At 43.1% G+C, this 24,012-nt stretch overlaps 1 protein-coding gene across 1 annotated transcript in view; it reads right to left on the reverse strand.

Moving 5' to 3' along the window:
• The window catches only part of ARID4B (AT-rich interaction domain 4B), a 184,059-nt gene that overhangs the window by 126,930 nt on the left and 33,117 nt on the right, over window positions 1-24,012 (reverse strand). Inside the window, 3 exon segments of the mRNA XM_030558348.1 lie at window positions 6,735-6,825; window positions 9,088-9,153; window positions 22,548-22,658. Coding sequence (XP_030414208.1) covers window positions 6,735-6,825; window positions 9,088-9,153; window positions 22,548-22,658 — 268 coding nt within the window.

Here is a 24,012-nt window from a genome sequence, read left to right on the forward strand (position 1 = left end):
ATGCACATTGGAAAAAATAACCCCAACTATACATACAATATGATGGGAGCTAATTTAGCTACGAGTCAGGAAAAAGATCTTGGAATCATCATGGATAGCTCTCTGAAGATGTCAATGCAGTGCACAGAGGCAGTCAAAAAAGCAAACAGGATGTTAGGAACCATTAAAAAGGGGATAGAGAATAAGACTGAGAATATATTATTGCCCTTATATAAATCCATGGTACGCCCACATCTCGAATACTGTGTACAGATGTGGTCTCCTCACCTCAAAAAAGATATTCTAGCACTAGAAAAGGTTTAGAAAAGGGCAACTAAAATGATTAGGGGTTTGGAGAGGGTCCCATATGAGGAAAGATTAAAGAGGCTAGGCCTCTTCAGCTTGGAAAAGAGGAGACTAAGGGGGGATTTGATAGAGGTATATAAAATCATGAGTGATGTGGAGAAAGTGGATAAGGAAAAGTTATTTACTTATTCCCATAATACAAGAACTAGGGGTCACCAAATGAAATTAATAGGTAGCAGGTTTAAAACAAATAAAAGTAGGTTCTTCACATAGCGTACAGTCAACTTGTGGAACTCCTTACCTGAGGAGGTTGTGAAGGCTGGGACTATAACAATGTTTAAAAGAGAACTGGATAAATTCATGGTGGCTAAGTCCATAAATGGCTATTAGCCAGGAAGTGTAAAGAATGGTGTCCCTAGCCTCTGTTCATCAGAGGATGGAGATGGATGGCAGGAGAGAGATCACTTGATCATTGCCTGTTAGCTTCACACCCTCTGGGGCATCTGGCATTGGCCATTGCTGGTAAACAGATACTGGGCTAGATGGACCTTTGGTCTGACCCGGTACGGACGTTCTTATGTTCTTATGTCTGCCTCAGTGATCTAGCAATCTTAAGGACCCCTGAGTGGATGGGCAGTGCAACCCAGGCCAGGGTGGATATAAAGTTAAAGAGGTCGTCAGACTCCACCGACACCGCTTCAATTTTTAGGTTCAAATTCGTAGCCACCCTCTTAAGGAGAGCCTGGTGCTCCTTGAAGTCATCAGGGAGCTGCCCGTTTAGAAAGGAGATGATGATGAGTGCACCGCTGGGGGAGGGGCAGGTTCCCCTTCCTTCTTCGGGGACAGCTCCTTAGATGCTGGAGTCCTATGCACTGCCCCCTATGCTGGATTCGGTACCAGCAGCAGTTTGTCCAAGGCGGTCAGGGAGGACTGGTGGGAGTACAGGATTGGCATTATGGGCACACCACACGGGTTCCAGTATGGTCATTGAGCAGGCCATTGTCCCTGCTGCCATGCCATAGCTGCAAGTGCTGCGCTAGCTTCACAGTTTGGCGGGCAAATCACCCCTCCTTGGAGAAGAGCTGAACTCCTGGTCCGAGGCCGACCGTTGCCCTTACGGTGACCAGGGCGGAGCCATCAAGGCCTTAGTCTGCCGACTGACCCTGGTCAGCGACTGGCAAGGTGAGGATGAGGATCGGTGCCTGCCCAGCAAGTGGAACTGAGGGGATGGAGACCAGTGCTGCGACAGGGAGTGATTCTGCCCCAGTGGGGACCGATGTCTTGGAGACTGTCTGGGCAAGGGTGACTTGCATAGTGGTGATCTTCGGAGGGCAGCTCGCTGGTATCGGCGATATGGGGACTGGTGTCTCAACTCCAGTGTCCTATGTGTTGTAGGGGGAGAGTGCGGTGTCGGGGACCTTGGTGTTCTGACCAGAGACCGGGAATGTGGTGTTGGGGTCCTAGGCCACGGAAACAGGGATTTAAGCCTCCCGTCTGGGGAGAGAGGGTGCTCCACTGCCCTATCGGAGGTTCCATGACCAGTTTGCTCTTAGGTATTGGGGCCTTAGCAGAGTCTAGCATGGCGTCAGCCAGCTTGTTCTTTAGCTACAGGGCCGCTTCAGGCAACGAGGGCCCTAGGAGAAGCCGGGGTCCCCTGCCATTCCTGGGAGTCAGAGGCGGATCTCTGGCCAGGCTGGAGGATCCGATCTCAGCAGTGCCCTCATGAAGCCCTGGGGCAGGCACATGGACTGACACAGGTCTTTTGCCCGAGGCTGCTTTCCCTTCCAGTGCTAGGGGACTCTTCCTCTTTTGATACTTTTTCGGCACTGGTGAGAGGGAACGGTGTCTGACGGAGCCAGCGATGGCCGTGCGCTCTGCACCAGTGCTGAGCTGTTCGGTGTGGGACAAGAGAGGCAGGGCTCTGACGCAGGATGAAACGCAGTCTCCATGAGGAAGGCCCTCAAGCGGATATCCCACTCCTTCTGAGTTCTAGGGCAAAGTTCTTATAGATTCTGCGCTTGTTCTTTTTATGGGACTTCCCCAAGCACTTCAGACAACTGTTGTGGGGGTCACTAATAGCCATAGGCCTGTTGCATGACGAGCAACCAGAAAACCAGGAGAGCAGGGCATGCCCCACTCCGGAGTGAAGTCCCAGCTGGGACTCTAACTACTGAACTACGTCACACTTAATTTAAAGGCTAACTAAGTACCTAAACTATATACCGGGGTGGCCAAACTTACTGACTCTCTGAGCTGCATACGACAATAGTCAGAAGTTTGAGAGCGGGAGCGTACCTGCCAGGGCTCGGGGCTTCAGCCCTGCTCCTTCTGAAGCCCCAAGTCTCGGCGGACACGATCTACGGGGCTGAAGCCCCAAGAACCCCTCACCCCACTGGGCAGAAGCCCTCCCCCACCACCTGCCTACAAGTCTGACAGGTGGAGAATGGGGGGTGAGTGTGGGGGGCTTCACAAGCAGTGCTTTAACAGTAAAAGAGCTGCATGTGGCTTGCAAGCCAGTTTGGGCACCCCAGCTACATACAAAGAAGCCAGACAATGGGCTGTTGGAAACCCACTAATCCTCTTTTGATTGCAAGACAAGGTGCTCCAACCGACCACCATAGGCGGTAAGAAGGAACTGAGAGGGTGTAGGGCCGGTGTAGGGCCTGGACGCGGCTCTCACAGGGGTGCCACTGCCGACCCTACAGATACCACTAAGACAAAACTCTCCAATGACTGCGCACATGGGTGCACACACAGCTAGAACAGAATGGACATGACAAGCACTTGAAGAAGAACTATCACTCTGCTCAGAACTCTACTCAGTACACACTTTCTGCAGTCAGTTCTCAACTGCCAGTTCTCCAGCATCAGTTTACAATTAGCAACCCTTAATAATAAATGGTCACAATTGCTAATATTTTTCTTTATGCATAATTGCAGCTAATGATGTGCATGAATGTATTATAAATCTTGTTTTATATTATGTGTCCCTGTATGTAACAGATTAGTCTACCAGTTTAGAAATGTTAGAGGTCATGGAGTCCAAAATAAGCTTCTTTTACATCAGCTGAAAACATGGTCCATGCACAAGATCCCCACAGCAACATTAACCTATGTGATGGGAGAGACTACCTGTCAAGTGGAGCTTTCACCTTAAAAAACTGCCCATCAGTCAGTCTCCCTCTGATCTCTTTGTATTATGGAGCTCGGGGGGGTGGGGGGAGTGGACAAGATTCTCAGTACAATAACTCCTCACTTAAAGTCATCCTGGTTAACGTTGTTTCGTTGTTATGTTGCTGATCGATTAGGGAACATGCTTGTTTAAAGTTGCACAATGATCACTTATAATGTCATTTGGCAGCTGCCTGCTTTGTTCACTGCTTGCAGAAAGAGCAGCCTGTTGGTGGGGGACTGGAACCAGGGTGGACCAGCAGCCCCCCTATCAGCTCCCCACTCCCCTACGTTCCCTGTGCAGCAGCTGCCCAGCAGGCTATCAATTGCTGGGCAGTTCAGCTGTCCTTCCTCCCACTCCCATGTGCTGCTCCTGCCCTCAGCCTTGGAGCAGCTCCCGGGAGCCTCCTGCTTACTGTGCGAGGGGGGATGAAGGGGGCTGTCAGGGTGTCCCCCTCCCCCCTGCTTACCCCATCTCTATAGAGCGAGGGGGGGATGCGACAGGGCTCAGGATGGTGGCAGCTTGCTAGCAGCAGCTGCTGTCTCAACTTGCTGATCTACTTAAAAAGGCAATGTACTTAGAGTGGGATCTGCATACTTAAAGGGGCAATGCTCCTCTCTCTCTCTCTCTCTCTCTCTCTCTCTCTCACACACACACACACACACACACACACGGTGTGTGTCTCTGTCTCTGTCTGCCATGCTGTCTCCCCTCACTCCATTTGTGCTGCTTTGTAGAGTGTGAGGCTACATTAACAACATGTTAACCCCTGAGGGCTCAGCCAAGTGCTAATTCATCATGTAGCAGTAAGGCACTCCCTGGGAAATATTCCATCCTCTTTCACCTCTGCCTTCCTCACCTCAACCAAGCTTCACAATCATTATTACTGTGTATAGTATTAAATTGTTTGTTTAAAACTCATTTTGTGTGTGTGTGTGTGTGTGTGTGTGTGTGAAAAATTTTTCCCTGGAACCTAACCCCCTGTCATACACAGATAAGTAAGAGTTAATAAAACAAAAGTGCTTCATATCTCTTTTGCCTGGAAAGGGTTAACAAGAACAGTGAGCCTGGCTGTCACCTGACCAGAAGACCAATCAGAGGACAGGATACTTTCAAATCTTGAAGGGAGGAAAGTTTTGTGTGTGCTATTAGTTTTTTGGTTGTTGTTCACTCTGGGGGCTCAGAGGGACCAGACGTGCAACCAGGTTTCTCTCCAATCTCTCCGATACAGGCTCTTATAAGTTCAGAATAGTGAGTACTAGGTAGCTAAAGCGAGTTAGGCTTATGGTTGTTTTCTTTATTTGCAAATGTGTATTTGGTTGGAAGGAGTTAAAATGTGTATTTGGCTGAAAGGAGTTCAAACTGGAATTTTGCTGAAAAGATTTTAATTTGTACTTGTATACTTGGGCTAGGAGGGTATTCCCAGTGTCTATAGCTGAAAGACCCTGTAGCTATTCCATTTTAAATTTACAAAGATAGTTTTTACTGTTTTTTTTTTCTCTCTTTAATTAAAAACTTTTCTTGTTTAAGAACCTGATTGTTTTTTTATTCTGATGAGACCCCAGGGGACTGGGTCTGGATCCACCAGAATTGGTGGGGAGAAAGGAGGGAAAGGGGGAGAGAAAGGTTAATTTCTCTCTGTGTTAGGATTACTGTCTCTGTCAGGGAGAGTCTGGGAGGAGGAGAGAGAAGGAGGGGGGAAGGTGCATTTTCCTCTCTGTTTAAGATTCAAGGAGTTTGAATCACAGTGATCTTCCAGGGTAACCCAGGGAGGGGAAGCCTGGGAGAGGCAACGGTGGGGGAAAGGGTTTACTTTCCTTGTGGTAAGATCCAGAGGGTCTGGGTCTTGGGGGTCCCCAGGCAAGGTTTTGGGGGGACCAGAGTGTACCAGGCACTGGAATTCCTGGTTGGTGGCAGCGCTATAGGTACTAAGCTGGTAACTGAGCTTAAAGGAATTCATGCTGGGACCCCATCTTTTGGACGCTAAGGTTCAGAGTGGGGAATTATACCATGACACCCCCCCATTCATGATAATTCTTATGGGGAAATTGGATTCGCATAACATCATTTCATTTAAAGTCACATTTTTCAGGAACAGAACTACAACATTAAGCAAAGAGTTACTGTATTAATAACTAATAAATAACAATAATAATAAAATTTAGAAACCCTTAATTGGTGCTTTCTAATTTTCCCATATTTAGGGCTGTGTAAAGGACAGTATTGGTTCCTGAGACCTGAAAAAACTAGTTTTCCATGTACTCTACCCTTCTACCTCTCATAGACTGGTTGATGTGCCATGGAAACAGCAGTGAAAACCAAGGGCCATCTGAACTGGGCATACAGAAAGCAAGCTTTGCTAGGGCATTTGGACTAAGTCATTAGAAAAAATGTTTTAGGACTTGATTAGATAATGGAAAAAACTAAAGGAAGATTCAACATTGTTATGTGCTTTTTTAAAGGAGCTATGATAGCTTTTATCCTAGGAGCTTTTTAAACTAGGAGAAAATAAGTACTGTAAACTGTTACTGCAGTTGTTCTAATACTTCAAATCACCATGAGTTATTTCTAACTACTCTCAAAAGCAGGTACAATATAGCATATTATTCTAGAGTCCAGACCAATAGTTCTCAAACAAGGACCTAATGTAGCACATCTAAAACTAAAATATTTGGTGTACTACCTTCACAATTTATTAGCGTAGTTAGACTGGATTCTTATTCTGATTAAATCAACCTGTATGTACCACAGTCTGAAAACTGCTTTTCTAGACTAAGAAAACATGTTTATCTTGTCAGAAAACTCCTTTTGAGAGTGAATCTCTTAAATATCAGACAACTCAACTTTGAATAACTTTGTCTACTGGTCTAGTGTTTACCTATTTGCTATTAAAAATACTCAAGTATGTAATTTTCTATATGTTGCTAATCCTGTAAAGATTTATGCATGTGCTTAACTTTACACAGTTCCATAGACTTGAAATGGGACTACCTGCAGTACATAAAGCATGAGCTTAAGCCTGTCCATATGCTAGTACCAAATCATCTCAACAAAAGTGTGCAGCACAGGGAACACTGTTAAACAATTGCTTCTACAGATACAAAGTCTTGTTTTTATTAAGTACTTCCCACCGAGAATATTCTCTAAACACATTTATAGCCCAAATACATTTTCTCAAATTTAAAACAGATCAAGTGTCGCTAATCTTGGATAATGCGGTTATGTTTTTCTGAGGTGTACTTTCAAGTTTGAGGACATAGTTATCCATTTCTCTTACCTACAGTATACCAACTTGCATCTGTTAATTTGTTGATGACCGCTTCCTGGTAAGTTCCATCTGGATTCTTTACTTCTACAACAGATCCTACCTAAAATAATATAAAAGCTACTTAACTTTTGAGAACTTTCAAATAGATAATTCATCTGAATTAGGACTGTAAAAAATATTTTAAATCAGCAAATCTTAATTAGGGTAAGATGCTATAAATACTTTGCTTAGAACAGGTCCAACCTTGTGTTCCTCAGGTGCACTGGATTTCTACTTTTGCACAGTTAAATATACTTTACCTTTTACCTTCGCTCAAAATTATATTTGTAAATTTGTTACTTTATTTTTCCAAACCAATCCAGATAACTGAATATGGTTCATTCTTTGCTGCCAGCAAGTGGGGAATAAGAACTCTTTTCAGTTATGTCATTCTCTTGTAGAACAGCTTGCCAGTTCAAATCATCCAGCTGAGGTTTTTTCCAAAGCAACAGTGACTAAAAACAGAACGAATCAAACTTCTTAGCTTCAAGCCAAAAAGCCTATCAGCTATGCACTGAGTGCTCACATCCCCTTCATCTCCAGAGGAAGGATGCAATATGAAGATCAAGAGACTGAGAGCACTAGAAGCCTAGTCTCCCCACTAGTCTTTGCAAATGACAAATCATGTCAACCATTTTTGCTTTGCAGCCTCCTTCAGTACTGTTCCTCTACTACTCATGCCTTCTGTCCACTGTTATTTTTCCCTTTACTATCCTATCTGCTTCTGTGTTTTGTTGAACACAGAGAGGGATGTGTAGGCCCTATGAGGTAGAGGTAAGAAGCAGTTTTCCTTTCATCAAACTACACTTAACTGGAAAATCTGAGCCAGTAGGATCTTCTTTAAAAAAAGCTGTCACAAAAGGCTTCAAGAGGAAGATTATCTGATTACCTGAATTGGTATTTGAACATGAAGTCCATATAAACTGGTTTACACTGAAATATTAAAGTTGAAAGAATGTGACTAATGTGTATTTTATATTTTGACAAATTCTTGTGCTTAAACTTTGGCAAGTGGTCATAGTTGTACTTCTTACAAAACCCCATCCCTAAAACATAAGTTAATTCTCCTACTACTATAAAAGTCTTTACTTCTAGTAACAATTGAGTAAACTAACTCAGTAAAATAGTCAACAAGACCTATTTCTTTAAAATTCCTTGTCTGTAGTATGGAAGGCCTTAAGAGTGTCTTGTTACACTGTTCAGTTTTTAAAAATTCAACTAGTCAATGTGTGATGTTCACCTAGGATTACTGTCTTGGTTCCGTTTGTAGGGTTGGTGACCAGTATATGATCATTGGTAAGCAGTTTGATTGACTGTTTCTGCATCAGCTTTAGCCAGAAAGCTGGCTAGTTTGCTGACATCCAGCCACTGAATGGTATCTGAGACTTTTTCAATATTTAAAAACCTTCAAGCCTTGTGACATGCCAATTCTCAATTCTGGCTCAGTATATATGCACAAAGCTTCAACAAAAGTTAGGGCATAAGCATGTCAGTCTTAGTTCTCGCCATGCTGGCAGGACCCAACCCTATTAAAAATTGTGAATAAACATGATTTACTTTCATAATCTAGAGAGCATTTAGCCCTGAACTAAACAAAGTGGATATAGATTTTAAAATCTGTAAGGACAGATTTAAACTAGTGCAAATGCCTGTGAATACTAACATCAATTTAACATTGAAATCAATTTAACATCTCCTGATCTGGTAGAGAATAAAATGGAGAACTAATAGGTGTGGCTCTAAGATTTTTCCAGGGAAACAGGGACATCCCTCATGTTTTTAAGAAGCCCACATAAAAACGGAAATTGGGTGTATGATTTGCAATTACTCCACTTCTGCGAGGAAGGCACCAAAACATCTGCAAGCTGGTCAAAAAAGATTTGCAACCAAGCACTTCAACTGAGGAACCAGCTTTGTTTTCTCCCCTGGTAGCAGGGTAGAAATCTTAAATGAATCGGCTAGAACTACTTAATATTCAGGATGATGGCTAGTTTCTTGTTAACCTCTCCCTGTGGTTAGCAGAGAATCTGCTAAACAAATGACCTTTACACCTTGTCACTCTACATTGGCAGCGCTGGGTTTCACTCTTTGCAATGGGCAATGGAACTGGCTTATGTCATGGCAGAACTGTATGTTCAGACCAGCCACAGATTTCCATATCATACCCTACATATTTAAAAACTCTTTAAATTCTCATCCCTATAGAAAGACTTCTATCTTGCTAATCAGTATTGCCAAAAAAGTGTAACCTTAAATAGGCATAACTATCAAAACATTTTGATAAATGACTTTGAATTCTACTGAAATTCAAAAAATGTATTACCTTTAATGGGCCCTTTATGTGGTCATCCTGCACTTCCACTGTTGAAGAATCATGTCTAAATGTTACCTAGAAAATATAATTCAACTAACAATCACTTGATACAGTTTAGCAGCGTAAGTACATGAAAGCGTAAGTACTCTTTTTTTCTCTAAAATTCTCATCTTGCATTCAACCTGTAGCTGTTCAATTTGCTGAAACTCTGTCACTCAGATATTTTTGTTTTACAAGATAACTTTAAACACTTCCAAGAAGTTATTTTGCAAGTGACCTTGATGCAAAGAAACACTTTTAAAAAAACAAACTTTGCATAAAGATTTTAACTGGTGCAATCTAAAATGGTTGATCAGTCAAATAAAAGGATAAAGTCAACATATTTAGACCCAAAACATAATCCTTAAAGCAATGGTTCTATTTAAATTTATAACTTTAAAAAAATAGCTTCAGATTGTACTCCTGGCCTCAGTTTATGGTTCTACAATCACACTTTTGTTTTGTTTCTCTCCCCATTGTTGAGTGAAAGATAGATGTAAAACAGAGGAAACTCTGCGGGGAAGTGGTAAAAGTGGCTATAGACAACATGCTGCCAAATGCACAAGCGGAACAGAATTCTCTAGCCTCTCAGTTGGTGATCTTAAGTGTTACTTGTAACAGTCAGGCTTTGCCTATGCTGCCACTTAAAAAAAGCCCCACTCGAAAGACAAAAGTTTAGCCGCCAGCAGCGCTCTGCTGTTGACAACGCGACCGCCCCCACCCCAGCTCGTAAGGGGTGGAATTATTTGTTGGCAAAAGTGCTGACAAACAGCATTTACACTGCCCAATTTTTAAGCTAAAAGCTGTGTAATGTAGACAAAGCCTAGGTAAACTTTCAGAGGACTGTTAAGTTGTCATTGTCCCGTTAAAGGTAAATACCATGCAGACTTCTTGGAGGATTGTTTGGGTATAAGACGCTTTACTCTGGGTTAGGCTAAAAGGGGTAAAAAACACAGGTGATGTCGTGCTGGGAGTCTACTACAGGCCACCTAATCAGGCGGAAGAGGTGGATGAGGCTTTTTTCAAACAATTAACAAAATCATCCAAAGCCCAAGATTTGGTGGTGATGGGGGACTTCAACTACCCAGATATATGTTGGGAAAATAACACCGCGGGGCACAGACTATCCAATAAGTTCCTGGACTGCATTGCAGACAACTTTTTATTTCAGAAAGTTGAAAAAGCTACTAGGGGGGAAGCTGTTCTAGACTGATCTTAACTAATAGGGAGGAACTTGTTGAGAATTTGAAAGTAGAAGGAAGCTTGGGTGAAAGTGATCATGAACTCATAGAATTTGCAATTCTAAGGAAAGGTAGAAGGGAAGTACAGCAGAATAGAGACCATGGATTTCAGGAAGGCGGATTTTGGTAAGCTCAGAGAGCTGATAGGCAAGGTCCCATGGGAATTAAGACTGAGGGGAAAAAACAACTGAGGAAAGTTGGCAGTTTTTCAAAGGGACGCTATTAAGGGCCCAAAAGCAAGTTATTCCGATGGTTAGGAAAGATAGAAAATGTGGCAAAAGACCACCTTGGCTTACCCTTGAGATCTTGCGGGACCTACAAAATAAAAGGCGTCATATAAAAAATGGAAACTAGGTCAGATCACAAAGGATGAATATAGGCAAATAACCCAGGAATGCAGAGGCAAGATTAGACAAGCAAAGGCACAAAATGAGCTCAAACTAGCTATGGGAATAAAGGGAAACAAGAAGACTTTTTATCAATACATTAGAAGCAAGAGGAAGACTAAGGACAGGGTAGGCCCACTGCTCAATGAGGAGGGGGGAACAGTAACGGGAGACTTGGAAATGGCAGAGATGCTTAATGACTTCTTTGTTTCGGTCTTCACTGAGAAGTCTGAAGGAATGTCTAGTATAGTGAATGCTTACGAGAAGAGGGTAGGTTTAGAAGAGAAAATAACGAAAGAGCAAGTAAAAAATCACTTAGAAAAGTTAGATGCCTGCAAGTCACCAGGGCCTGATGAAATGCATCCTAGAATACTCAAGGAGTTAATAGAAGAGGTATCTGAGCCTCTAGCTATTATCTTTGGGAAATCATGGGAGACGGGGGAGATTCCAGAAGACTGGAAGGGGGCAAATATAGTGCCCATCTATAAAAAGGGAAATAAAAACCACCCAGGAAATTACAGACCTGTTAGTTTAACTTCTGTGCCAGGGAAGATAATGGAGCAGGTAATCAAAGGCATCATCTGCAAACACTTGGAAGGTGGTAAGGTAATAGGGAATAGCCAGCATGGATTTGTAAAGAACAAATCGTGTCAAACCAATCTGATAGCGTTCTTTGATAGGATAACGAGCCTTGTGGATAAGGGAGAAGCGGTGGATGTGATATACCTAGACTTTAGTAAGGCATTTGATACGGTCTCGCATGATATTCTTATAGATAAGCTAGGAAAGTACAACTTAGATGGGGCTACTATAAGGTGGGTGCATAACTGGCTGGATAACCGTACTCAGAGAGTAGTTGTTAATGGCTCCCAATCCTGCTGGAAAGGTATAACAAGTGGGGTTCCGCAGGGGTCTGTTTTGGGGCCGGTTCTGTTCAATATCTTCATCAACGATTTAGATGTTGGCATAGAAAGTACGCTTATTAAGTTTGCGGATGATACCAAACTGGGAGGGATTGCAACTGCTTTGGAGGACAGGGTCAAAATTCAAAATGATCTGGACAATTTGGAGAAATGGTCTGAGGTAAACAGGATGAAGTTCAATAAAGATAAATGCAAAGTGCTCCACTTAGGAAGGAACAATCAGTTTCACACATACAGAATGGGAAGAGACTGTCTAGGAAGAAGTATGGCAGAAAGAGATCTAGGGGTCATAGTGGACCACAAGCTTAATATGAGTCAACAGTGTGATACTGTTGCAAAAAAAGCAAACATGATTCTGGGATGCATAAACAGGTGTGTTGTAAACAAGACACGAGAAGTCATTCTTCCGCTTTACTCTGCGCTGGTTAGGCCTCAACTGGAGTATTGTGTCCAGTTCTGGGCACCGCATTTCAAGAAAGATGTGGAGAAATTGGAGAGGGTCCAGAGAAGAGCAACAAGAATGATTAAAGGTCTTGAGAACATGACCTATGAAGGAAGGCTGAAGGAATTGGGTTTGTTTAGTTTGGAAAAGAGAAGACTGAGAGGGGACCTGATAGCAGTTTTCAGGTATCTAAAAGGGTGTCATCAGGAGGAGGGAGAAAACTTGTTCACGTTAGCCTCTAATGATAGAACAAGAAACAATGGGCTTAAACTGCAGCAAGGGAGATTTAGGTTGGACATTAGGAAAAAGTTCCTAACTGTCAGGGTAGTTAAACACTGGAATAGATTGCCTAGGGAAGTTGTGGAATCTCCATCGCTGGAGATATTTAAGAGTAGGTTAGATAAATGTCTATCAGGGATGGTCTAGACAGTATTTGGTCCTGCCATGAGGGCAGGGGACTGGACTCGATGACCTCTTGAGGTCCCTTCCAGTCCTAGAGTCTATGAGTCTATGAGTCTATGAGTTATTCTATGCATGCATTCATACATTGCTCAGGGGGGAAATATTTAGGTAAGCTAGAGTTAAATTTTTTTTTTGGTGGGTAGGAAATCATGAGTAGTGCAGTTTTCAAAACTGCAAACACTAAAACATTTAAATAGACTTTATGAAGCCCAGAAATGCATAGTTCAGGTGAATCAAACTACTTTGCATTCTGACTCTTCATACTGAGCGTCACTGGACTGGCACCTTGACACTAAGCACTCCGTATTCACACTATACATACAATTGCAATAACCTTCGTACAAAATATGCCTTGAGGTATCATTTAAAAACTAATAACTCACTGATCATTAGTATTCTTGCGTAAATGTATGTGCACTGTGGGTATTAAGAGTTATGATTAAAGCTGTGAGTTTGTCACGGAGGTCATGGAAGTCACGGATTCTGTGACTTTCCGTGACCTCCGTGACTTTTGCAGCGGCAGTCTCTGGCCACCGCGCCCCCTCCACCCCAGCAACAGAATTTGGGTGTGGAGGAGGTTGGGGTACTGGATAGGGTGAGGCAAGCTCTGAGCGGCGCTTACCTGGGGGACTCCACAGAAGCATCCCCCTCACTCAGCTCCTAGGTGAAGGTGTGGCCAGGCAGCTCTGCACACTGCCTCCGCCTGGAGGCACCGCCCCTGCATCTCCCACTGGTTGTGGTTCCCGGCCGATAGGAGATGTGAAGCCTTTGCTCTGGGAAGAGGCAGCATACAGCACTTCCTGGCCACGCCTCCCCTTAGGAGCTGAGCGAAGGGGATGTTGCTGCTTCTGGGGAACCCCTGGGAAAACGTCACCCAGAGCCCACCTCACCCCATTCTGTGCCCTAAACCCCTGCCCCTCCCACACCCAAACTCTGCTGCTGCTGGGGAGGGGGAGGTGCTGAACCAGGTAGGGAGCCTGCCGGCCTCGCCAACCCCAACCCCCCGCTCCCCAGCACCAGCGGGGGTTCCGAGCCGTGCGCTGCCCCCCCTGCCTCTCCTTAGCACCCAGGCTGCCTTCCTCCAGCACTTGCGGTGCCCCTGGGCGCCTCCCCCTCCCCTAAGTTTTAGTCAGGGGTATATAGTAAAATCCATGGACAGGTCACAGGCCGTGAACTTTTGTTTACTGCCTGTAACCTGTCTGAGACTTTTACTAAAAATAACCACGACTAAAACATAGCCTTAGTTATGAATATATACTAGAATTATGATTGAAGTGTATTTTAAACCAGGCATGCCAGGAGGAGTTGGTAAACAGGTGTGAACTAGACAAAGAAATGTGTTTTCCCAACCTGGGAGTTACTTCCAAATACTTTGAAAGACCATGAGAATGTATTTACATATTACCTGAACAGACCCATCAAGCTAACAAGGGATGGAGGCAAATCTGATACTAACAAATGGCGGAGGAGACAGTATGGTGTCTATACCCAGCTGGAGAGAGAGAGGTTTGGTCTGGGTTTGATCTTTCAAAGAATATGTTGTAAAGATTTACTAGTCTATACAGCTAGAGGATGAACCTCAACTGTGGCCTTGGCTACACTGGCACTTTACAGCGCTGCAACTTTCGCGCTCAGGGGTGTGAAATAACACTCCCTGAGTGCTGCAAGATACAGCGCTGTAAAGCCTCAGTGTAATCAGTGCCGCAGCGCTGGGAGCGCGGCTCCCAGCGCTGCAAGCTACACCTGTAGAGGATGTGGTTTACGTGCAGTGCTGGGAGAGCTCTCTACCAGCACTGGCACTCCGACCACACTCACACTTCTTTGAAATTTAAAGTGTAGCCATACCCTCAAGCAGACTATACACTTTTATAATACAGTAATATTGTATACAGAGTGAGGTCCCTTCTCACAGCCTATGACGTGCTGATGATTAATACCGTGAACTGTATGCATTAACACCATATAAAGAATTATGGATATTCACTGATATTAGGTTGCAGTTTTCCCAGCTATTTACCTGTCTCCTACATAAATTAAGAATGGTGGCATCAAACAATGAAAGCTCCATTTACCTGCAGGGGATGGGAAGCCCACAGGAAGGAAAAAACAGCATGAGATCATTCTGCCTCGAAAAAAAAGTCACTTAATTTTGGAAGATAAGCAGGGTGGATAAAAACCAATGATTTAAATATTTTTTTTTAAATTGGATTTTTTTTGATAAAATGCTTTTTGAGGAAAAAACCTATCTAAAGATAGCTTTAATTAAGATACGTTATAGCTCAAACACATCTCATCATGGAATAGGGACTTTCTTTAAAACATCATCAGCAATCATATTTCTTGACTGGTTAAGTTTTAGCTCTTTGGCATCCATTACTAGATAGACACAAGGGACCAGCACTCTTAGGCCTGGTCTACATTACGATTTTAGGTGGAGTTTAGCAGCATTACCTGAATTTAAGTCTGGACCTGTCCACATGTCAAAGCCCTTTTTTTTCAACTTAAAGGGCTCTTTAAATCGATTTCTTTACTCCACCTCCGACGAGGGGATAAGCGCTGAAATCAGCATTGCTGGGTCGAATCTAGGGTAGTGTGGACGCAATTCAACGGTACTGGCCTCCAGGAGCTATCTCGGAGTGCTCCATTGTGACCTCTCTGGACAGCGCTCTCAACTCAGATGGACTGGCCAGGTTAGACAGGAAAAGGCCCGCAAACTTTTGAATTTCATTTCCTGCTTGGACAGCGTGGTGAACTGATCAGCAGAGGTGACCATGCAGAGCTCATCAGCATGATGTGCACATTGCCGGGTCAATTTCTTGTTTTGATACATTACATCTATCTTTTACATCTTAGGCTGGCAGCAGACAGTGCAGTACGACTGCTAGTCATCGTCATCTCCTGGGTGCTCAGCAGAAGATGAGAATGACCTGGCTGAATCACTCCCATGTCCGCCCAGGTGCCCTGACCGACCTCACCGAGGTCGGCTAAAAGAGCACCCAGGAGTATGACGATGATGGCTACCAATCGTAATGCACCGTCTGCTGCCAAAAGGCAATGAGCTGCTACTGTGTAGCAATGCAGTCCCACATCCGCCAGCACCCAGGAGACATACGGTGACGGTGAGCAGAGCAGGCTCTATGCTTGCCGTGGTATGGCGTCTGCACAGGTAACCCAGAAAAAAAGGCATGAAACGATTGTCTGCTGTTGCTTTCACGGAGGGAGGGAGGGAGGGAGACAGGGGCCTGATGACATGTACCCAGAACCACCTGCTACACTGCTTTTGCACTATCAGGCATTAGGATCTCAACCCAGAATTCCAATGGGCAGCAGAAACTGTGGGACAGCTACCCACAATGCAATGCTCTGGAAGTCGACACTAGCCTCGGTACTGTGGACGTAGTCCACTGACTTAATGCATTTAGAGCATTTTGTGTGGGGACACACAAAATCAATTGTATAAAAACGATTTCTAAAAAAATGACTTCTATAAATTCAACCTAATTTCGTAGCGTAGACGTAACCTTAGGAACTGAGAAAGATGGGCCCTTCAACCAAAGCGGGGTTGAAGTCTTTGGAACAAATATAGGTCAGAAACCTGTTTAGGCAAAGTCAGCCCCTTGTGCTTTTGCGGAATTTCCTGATTGAGAGAAAGTCAGCTATGGGTAGGAAGAAGGGAGACTGGTGAGAGAAGCCATCTTGCACAAAGCCTGTATCTTGCTAGATTAAGTTTCAGACTTTTAGATGCATGTTTTCACTTTTTGGGGCATTGTAATCCTTTCTAACTTTATTCTTTTTACTTGGCATCACTTAATCTATGTCCTGTTAATAAATTTTATTTTTATTATAAACCAACTCGGTGCACTATTTAAATGAAGGGGCATATTTATCCCAGTTAAGGTATTGAGCAGTGATATGCTTTTGTGTCTTCAGAGAAATAATATGGTTCATTTGTTCCTCTAAACTGTTCAGAAGAGGGTTGGACATTGCAGAGCACATGATTTTGGGGAAATCTGGGTTGGGGGTGTGTGTGTCACCTTGCAGTTGTAACCAAGGCTGGTGGAAGCTAAAGTGGGACTTTAGACAGGCTGCTGGGGTCAGAGCTGCTGAACCAGAGCTGTCTAGTGCACAGACACTCGAGCTGTGATCTGCATGCCTGAAGGCTGGTTGTGAGCATCCCAGACTGGGAGCTACAGCAGCAAAGCACTGACAGACACAAAGAGTAGCAAAGCAAGTGGTGATACAACCTCTTACTGGCCTGGATTTACACCCTCAAACCCTATCACACACCCACTGCACTTTGTATAAAATAGAAATATTCTGACACAAGTAGCTTTCTTAAAGACTAATTCTTAACCCATATTTGTAAAGCTTGGAGAAACTCAGGTATTATGGTTTCTGTATAAGTATGAATGATAGGATGGATCCCTTGTACTTCAACATGCAAGTGGCTTAGTTTCAGGTGTGGCTATTTAGGACTGTAGTTCCAGACAAAGCAGGTATCTGGACAGTTCTTACACATTAGAATAGGGGTGGGCAAACTTTTGGGCCCAAGGGCCACGCTGGGGTTGCGAAACTTTATGGAGGGCCAGGCAGGGAAGGCTGTGTCTCCCCAAACAGCCTGGCTCCCACCCCCTATCTGCCCCCTCCCACTTCCCGTCCCCTGACTGCCCCCCTCAGAGTCCCCAACCCATCGTACCCCCAGCTCCCTGTCCTCTGACTGCCCACACCCCAGCTCCCTGACAGGCCCCCTGGGACTCCCATGCCTATCCACCCCTCCCCCGTCCCCATCCCCTGAATCTCCCCAGAATCTCCACCTTATCCAACCGCCCCCCTACTCCCTGTCCCCTGACCAGCCCCTGGGACCCCACCCCCTATCCAACTGCCCCCTTCTCCCTGTCCCCTGGCTGCCCCTCAGGACCTCCTACCCTTATCCAACGCCACCACTCCCCGCCCTCTTACCATGACACTCAGAGTGGCAGGACTGGCTTATTGGAAAGCCTGGGAGGTTAGCAGGCACAAGCCGCGGAGCCCGGAACGAGCGGCAGGCCAGAGTGCTCCCTGCACGGCAGCGTGACTGCAGGGGACAGGGAACAGCAGGGGAGGGGCCGGGGGGTAGCCTCCGAGGCCGGGAGCTCAGGGACGGGCAGGACAGTCTCGTTGGCCAGATGTGGCCTGCAGGCCACAGTTTGCCCACCTCTGCACTAGAAACACCATGTTCACCAGGAGGAACTTACACTGTTGTATCCTACTTACAAAAGGGCAAGGGAAGGAAGATAGTCATGAAGTTATCTGTATATATAACACTGTATTTGGGTTTTTTATAATTCAGTGCTGATGTACCAACAACTAAAGGTCCAGGATCTCGACATGCAGGAGGCCTTGTGTCTAATGCTAACAAAATAGTTAAAGAAACAACCACCCCTTGCCAGATATTTTGGAAGAAAAAAACTAACTCTTTTTTAAAAAGTAAGTTTCTAGCCTTTACTGCTGGGAAGGAAATTACTTTAGCAATGGTGTGTCAAGTCTGTAACTGAACTAGCTGAAAAACAGCTCAAAGTATGAACTGCCCTCATTCATCTTAATTAAGCATTAACTGAAGCCTAATTAAGATTATTTACATATCATAACTATTTAAAAAATGATCACTAAAAACATCCAACTATCATGCTTAGCTTTGGGTGCAGCAGTTTATATTGGGGATAGGGTAAAGAGGGGACAACTGCCATATTCGCTGGGTAAAACTAAGTTCAGGCCCTACACTATCTGGTGGGAGGGGGGAAGAAATGAGCCACCATCTCCATTCCAAAAGCCTCTGCTTCCTGAACCATGAAACTTCACTGCCTCTTACACCTTTTAGAAGTCCAAACTGCTCCAAATCTCAGCTGTCTCCCACTTCAATTTTTATAATACGATTGCACTGTTACAAAATTCTGTAGCACTTGGGGGAAGTGTAAAAGTGAGACATTCTAAAAATGACTTCAATACTACTAACAAAAAATACCGAACCGATTATTTGCTTTAATATTTAATTCAGTTTACTGAGTTGAATGGAAGCTGATGCAGAAATAATGGTTCTTTGTTGAAAAACTTAAATTATATTAAGTTCTTCTGCCTTTTATATAGATTTTTTTATACAAGACCATACAACCACCTCTAGAAATATACCACAAAGTTAAATGGGAAGGAGAGGAAAAGAGAACAGCTAAAACTACTTATTATATATCAAGTAAGTCATTTCTACTCCTGAAAAGCCTGTTGCTCTTCTTACATGAATTATGTAAAATAGACCATGCTGATGACATTTAAACAGAATCTGCAAGCTAAAATTCACGTTACAAAGATAATTTTGATTTCCCTGGTAAGGAAGGTAGAATTACTTAAAACGAAGATGACTCCCTTATGTGTGATAGAAGACTGGAGTAGAGGCTACAAACAACGGGGGGCGGGGGGGAGTAGGGAAGTATGCAGCAAGCAAGCTACCACAAACTTCAGAAGAAGTCAGTTGGTGATGAAAAATTCCCATATGGCCAAGTGTCAGCTGAAAATCTTGAAAAATCAAAAGTGTGCCAGAAAGAGTTGAATAACTTTGGGGAAAATTAGGGGTCACTGTTAGATTAAAGAACTTTTTAAATTCCTTATTTGTTAAACATCTCAAACTTAAAATAGACTTAGGAACATCACTGTTTTACTTTAGTCTATTTTAACTTCTTGTATTGCTGTAGCACTTAGAGGTCCCAAAAAGGTACTGGGACTCTATTGTCCCAGACTGCATAAATGGGTAGTGAAGAGACAGTCACTGCCCCAAGAAGCTAACAATCATGGTAGTGTGAACCATAAAGATAAGTTAGTATCATCTACTTATAGTAAGTTTCTAGCCTATTTCACTTTCAGGTTTTTATGCACTAGCACGGTGTGGTTGAATTGATGCAGTGAAATCTGTATAAAGCTACCACTCAAGGAAAATATTACTTAGTGGTAGTGGCTATTTATCAAGGAAGGCTGGAAACCTTACAGAAACTGCAAGTCAAGATTTTTGTTTTACTTTTAACACAATTCCTGTACTTAATTATACTTAATAGTTTTAAACTCAATCATGCTGTTAAAGAAATAACCAGCAAATGCCATTTAAAATATCACTAATAGAATGAAAAATATAAGGAGCCTTTAAGTAAGTTAAAAAAAAACAAAAACAAAACTCAGCCTAGAAAGTGATCTGTAACTATGATTCCGTTGTGTTAATCATATAAAAACTAATGAGTGGAGTTAAGACCTTCCCACAGGATCTAAAGGCAATGGTAGTTCAACGGGTCAGGGCAGTACTCTTCTTGTACACATGTTGTAGGCTGATCTGACCACAGCATGTATGCACACTTTGGCAACTCCGCACAGGTTACAGTGTAGTGGATCATTGTATGGAGGGTTCAAGTGGAGTTACTTTTTCATAGTTGCTTATCACATTCACGAGATAGTTGGTGGAGATGGAGTCACTTCATCCTACTGCACCTGTCACAACCATGCACACCAACATCTCAGATTAACTAAACTGTAGTTTATTGCCCCTTGTGTTAAATTCTGCCTCAGCCTATATGAACCTGATATTATCCATATTAAAATGTCCTTGTAGTTCTTGTATAAAACGGTTTTATTACGATTTTAACTGGGGCCGGTGATGGATGTTTTCTGATGTTAATAAAACAAGATAGAGGCAATAAAGACCTATTCTATCACTTCAAGGAGATGCTTCAGGTAATCTTCAGGCAATAAAATCCGTTTTGTGTTAACTTTTTATGAAGGTCTTCATAGCACATTCTGGTAGGTCTTACTTGTATCACACCCTCGTTGCCTTTCCTGTGTCAATCATTTCATACAGATCTATAAGGTCAGGGCCGGCATCAGCTTTTTTGCCGTTCCAAGTAGCGAAGGGGAAAAAACAAAAAAACAAAGCCACAATCGGCAGCACTTTGGCAGCAGCTCTACCACACCACTTCGTTCTTCGGTGGCAATTCGATGGCCAGTCCTTCCCTCCGAGAGGGATTGAGGGACCCACCGTCAAATTGTCGCTGAAGACCGGACATGCCGCCCCTTTCCATTGGCTGCCCCCAGCACCTGCTTCCTGCACTGGTGCCTAGAGCCGGCCCTGAATAAGGTGTAAGTTTACTCTTTCCACTCGTTGTTTGTTCATACGGAGGGCAGTTTCCTTTTACAGACTGTCTAAGCTATTCTGTAAATGCACAGTTTTCATAAAGAAGGTCAAATTATATTAAATGCTTAGGGATGCTGGAGGGGTTTCCTAACACAGATTTCACTAAGCTGGAGGAGAAATTCTTAAACTGTTCATGTTGCAATAACTTCATGAACTGTTCTGTTAACACTATATTTCATTAAAGTTTTTTTTAAAACACATCCTACATTTTGGTATAAGTGTTAGCTGTCTACCATTATAGCAGACACCAGCTGAGAGCCTAAGGCAGTGGCTGTCTATACAGAGCTAAGTCATGCAACTGGAGTCAAACACTTTATAACCTAAGTCAGTAATAGCAGGAAACAGTCAAGTGCTCACTACAACAACTATGAAAACTTAATTTGGAGTTTCATTTATTCCAACCATGCAACTCAATGGAGGGATCTAGCAGGGATCAAGAGCACTTATGGAAAAGCTCAGTACTGTAATATTATGCTCCTAGATTTCAGCTGAGATATAGTGTGAAAAATATTGTCTTGAAGATTCGTTATTCAGTAACGTGCTTTGTCAAAATAGCTCAGATGCAATTTAGCAACAGATAGTATTACAGCACTGAGTTTTCCTTAATTCTTGATCCCTCCTAGCTTTCTCCACTGAGGAGGCACTTTCCTAGTACAATTATTCAAACACACAAACTTAGATGATCAATAATAGACTTAACTGCTCAAGATAAGTCCAGAAGTTGCCCTCTATACTTCTAGTTGTACTTTAACTAGCTTATGATAGTTTTTAAAAGCTATACCGAGTATTCCCTCTACAACATGCAGACAGACTGTATCTGATTTATATTGATTGCGTCAACTATCAACAGGACAGCTTAGGGATCAGGAAGGAATTCCTGTCCAAATATGAATAGCATTTAACAGTTAACTAGATGCTTCATCTGAAGATGGAAGAGACTTCCCCTTTCTCTGAAGCAGTAACAGTCTGCCAGATGGCAAAGTCATGTGTTCCTAAAAAGCACTGCCATAAACCTATAGAAAAATAATTGTAAAATGAACAAGGAGTCTGATGGCACCTTAAAGACGAACAGATTTATTTGGGCATAAGCTTTCGTAGGTAAAAAACCCACGTCTTCAGATGCATGGAGTGAAAACTACACATTCAGGCATTATTATACTGACATATTCTTCTCCTCCTCTTCATGTGTCAGTACAATAATGCCTGCCTCTGTAATTTTCACTCCATGCATCTAAAGAAGTGGGTTTTATTTATTCCCAAATAAATCTGTTAGCCTTTTAGGTGTCACCGGACTTCTTGCTGTTTTTGTGGATACAGACTAACATGGGTACCCCAGGATACTTGAAAAATGAACTACATCTCATCTTAAGGGTTGTCTATACGAACAGTTAGTACATGGCAAGTTGGAATGTAAAAGCACGTCTTTCACAGTGGAAGTAGATAAAATACATCGGGGAACCTTTAATGAGCACCAGCAGGGTCCACACAGACCACAGTGTGGGAGGCAGGCATAAAGGAGCATCACAGGAAGAGCGACTGAAGACACTGCCTGAAGACGAGAAATAGGCATGATGCTCCTGAAGGGATGATTAGGTAGCACATGCAGGAGCCTTAATGCCACACCTTTTTTCAGTGCCAGTCAGCATGGAAGGGGAGTTGAGTAATGGATAAGACTAAGCCCCTTGAGTGTATCATGAGTAAAGTGTATCTGCATGTTATGGCATTCAGAATATCCATGAATTTTTCTGAAAAATTAACAGGAAAACTACATACCTTGACTTTGACGAGTCTTTTTGCTGTCTTGATCTTGGCCTCACAGAAGGCTCCTCTATATTTAGCACTCACATCAGTGCCCACTGTCAAATATGGAGGCTCATCAATGGCCTGGAAGAGAGAGGAACACAAGGGGCCTTTAATCTCCCACGCACTTCCATGATTATCAGTCCTCAAACACAAGATGATTGACATTACAGCTATAGCAGAGACATAATGGCTTTAATTGGGAAAGGGTGGGGACCCCCTCCTACAGTAAGCTTGGCGTTGCTGGGGTAGTGCTCTCAGTAGGTCAACTGTTAGTCTGTTTTAAGTTTGTCAAGTGTGTCCAAAGTCTGTGGTGAATGCTCTTTTGCTGTTAGTAAAAATCTAAATTAAAAAATACCCCCTTAAATTTCTTGCAAATACTGATACCTTTAAAAGATGATAGCGATGTTGACAGCCTCTTTATACCCTCTTCATACCCTCAAACTTTCCTAACTTAGAAAGGTAAATATCAGACTAATAAGATTAATCTATGGAAATGTTGTAGGTCTCATCTGAGCCTACATGACTACTCATGATTGAACCTATCCAATGTGATCACACATAGGCAGACACATGCTACTGACATCAGATGGCCATTCCACATATTCCAGTGGAAGGTCTTGGGAACATATGACCATCATACCTAATCTACCTTATTGGAGCAAGACATACAAATAACTTTTTACTATTGATCCCCAGAAAAGAACCTGAACTTAAAAATATAAATTCCTAGTGTGCTGGGAATGAGCCAGACTGAAGCCTGTGTCTTTGGGGGCTAGAAGAGTACCTTAGCATTTAAGCCACAAATACATAACACATTCTATATATTCAGTAAGTGTTATAATTTGAGGATATGCTGAATTCTTTATATAGAAGTGGATGAATCCCTGATTCAAGAAAAAAAGTCAATTCAACCGTACCTACAAAACCTCAAGGGGCACTTTATAATGTGTCATCTGGTCTCTGACATAACAGACCTTTTTGTTTAATGCCTACTATGCTCACTAAATTAACATTAGATAATAACTGGAGATATGCCAATCTCCTAGAACTGGAAGGGACCTGGGAAGGTCATTGAGTCCAGCCCCCTGCCTTCACTAGCAGGACCAATTTTTGCCCCAGATCCCTAAGTGGTCCCCTCAAGGATTGAACTCACAACCCTGGGTTTAGCAGACCAATGCTCAAACCACTGAGCTATCCCTTCCCCCATTCATTCCTTAAACTCCTCACTATTTAAAATAGACATTTTATGGCACTGATTAGTCTCAAAACTTTCTCTTAAACTGATACATTATTTCAAGCCTGCATCCTGAATACTTTCAATACACTTAATTTTCCATATTCCAAGACTTTCCTTTATATAAACTTGATTTCCTATGAAAAGCACCTGCTTCTGCAATCCTGGCACCAATCAAAATTTTTCCCCAGATCTTCTCTT

Source organism: Gopherus evgoodei, chromosome 3 (genome assembly GCF_007399415.2).
Source record: "Gopherus evgoodei ecotype Sinaloan lineage chromosome 3, rGopEvg1_v1.p, whole genome shotgun sequence".
Taxonomy (NCBI): Eukaryota; Metazoa; Chordata; order Testudines; family Testudinidae; genus Gopherus; species Gopherus evgoodei.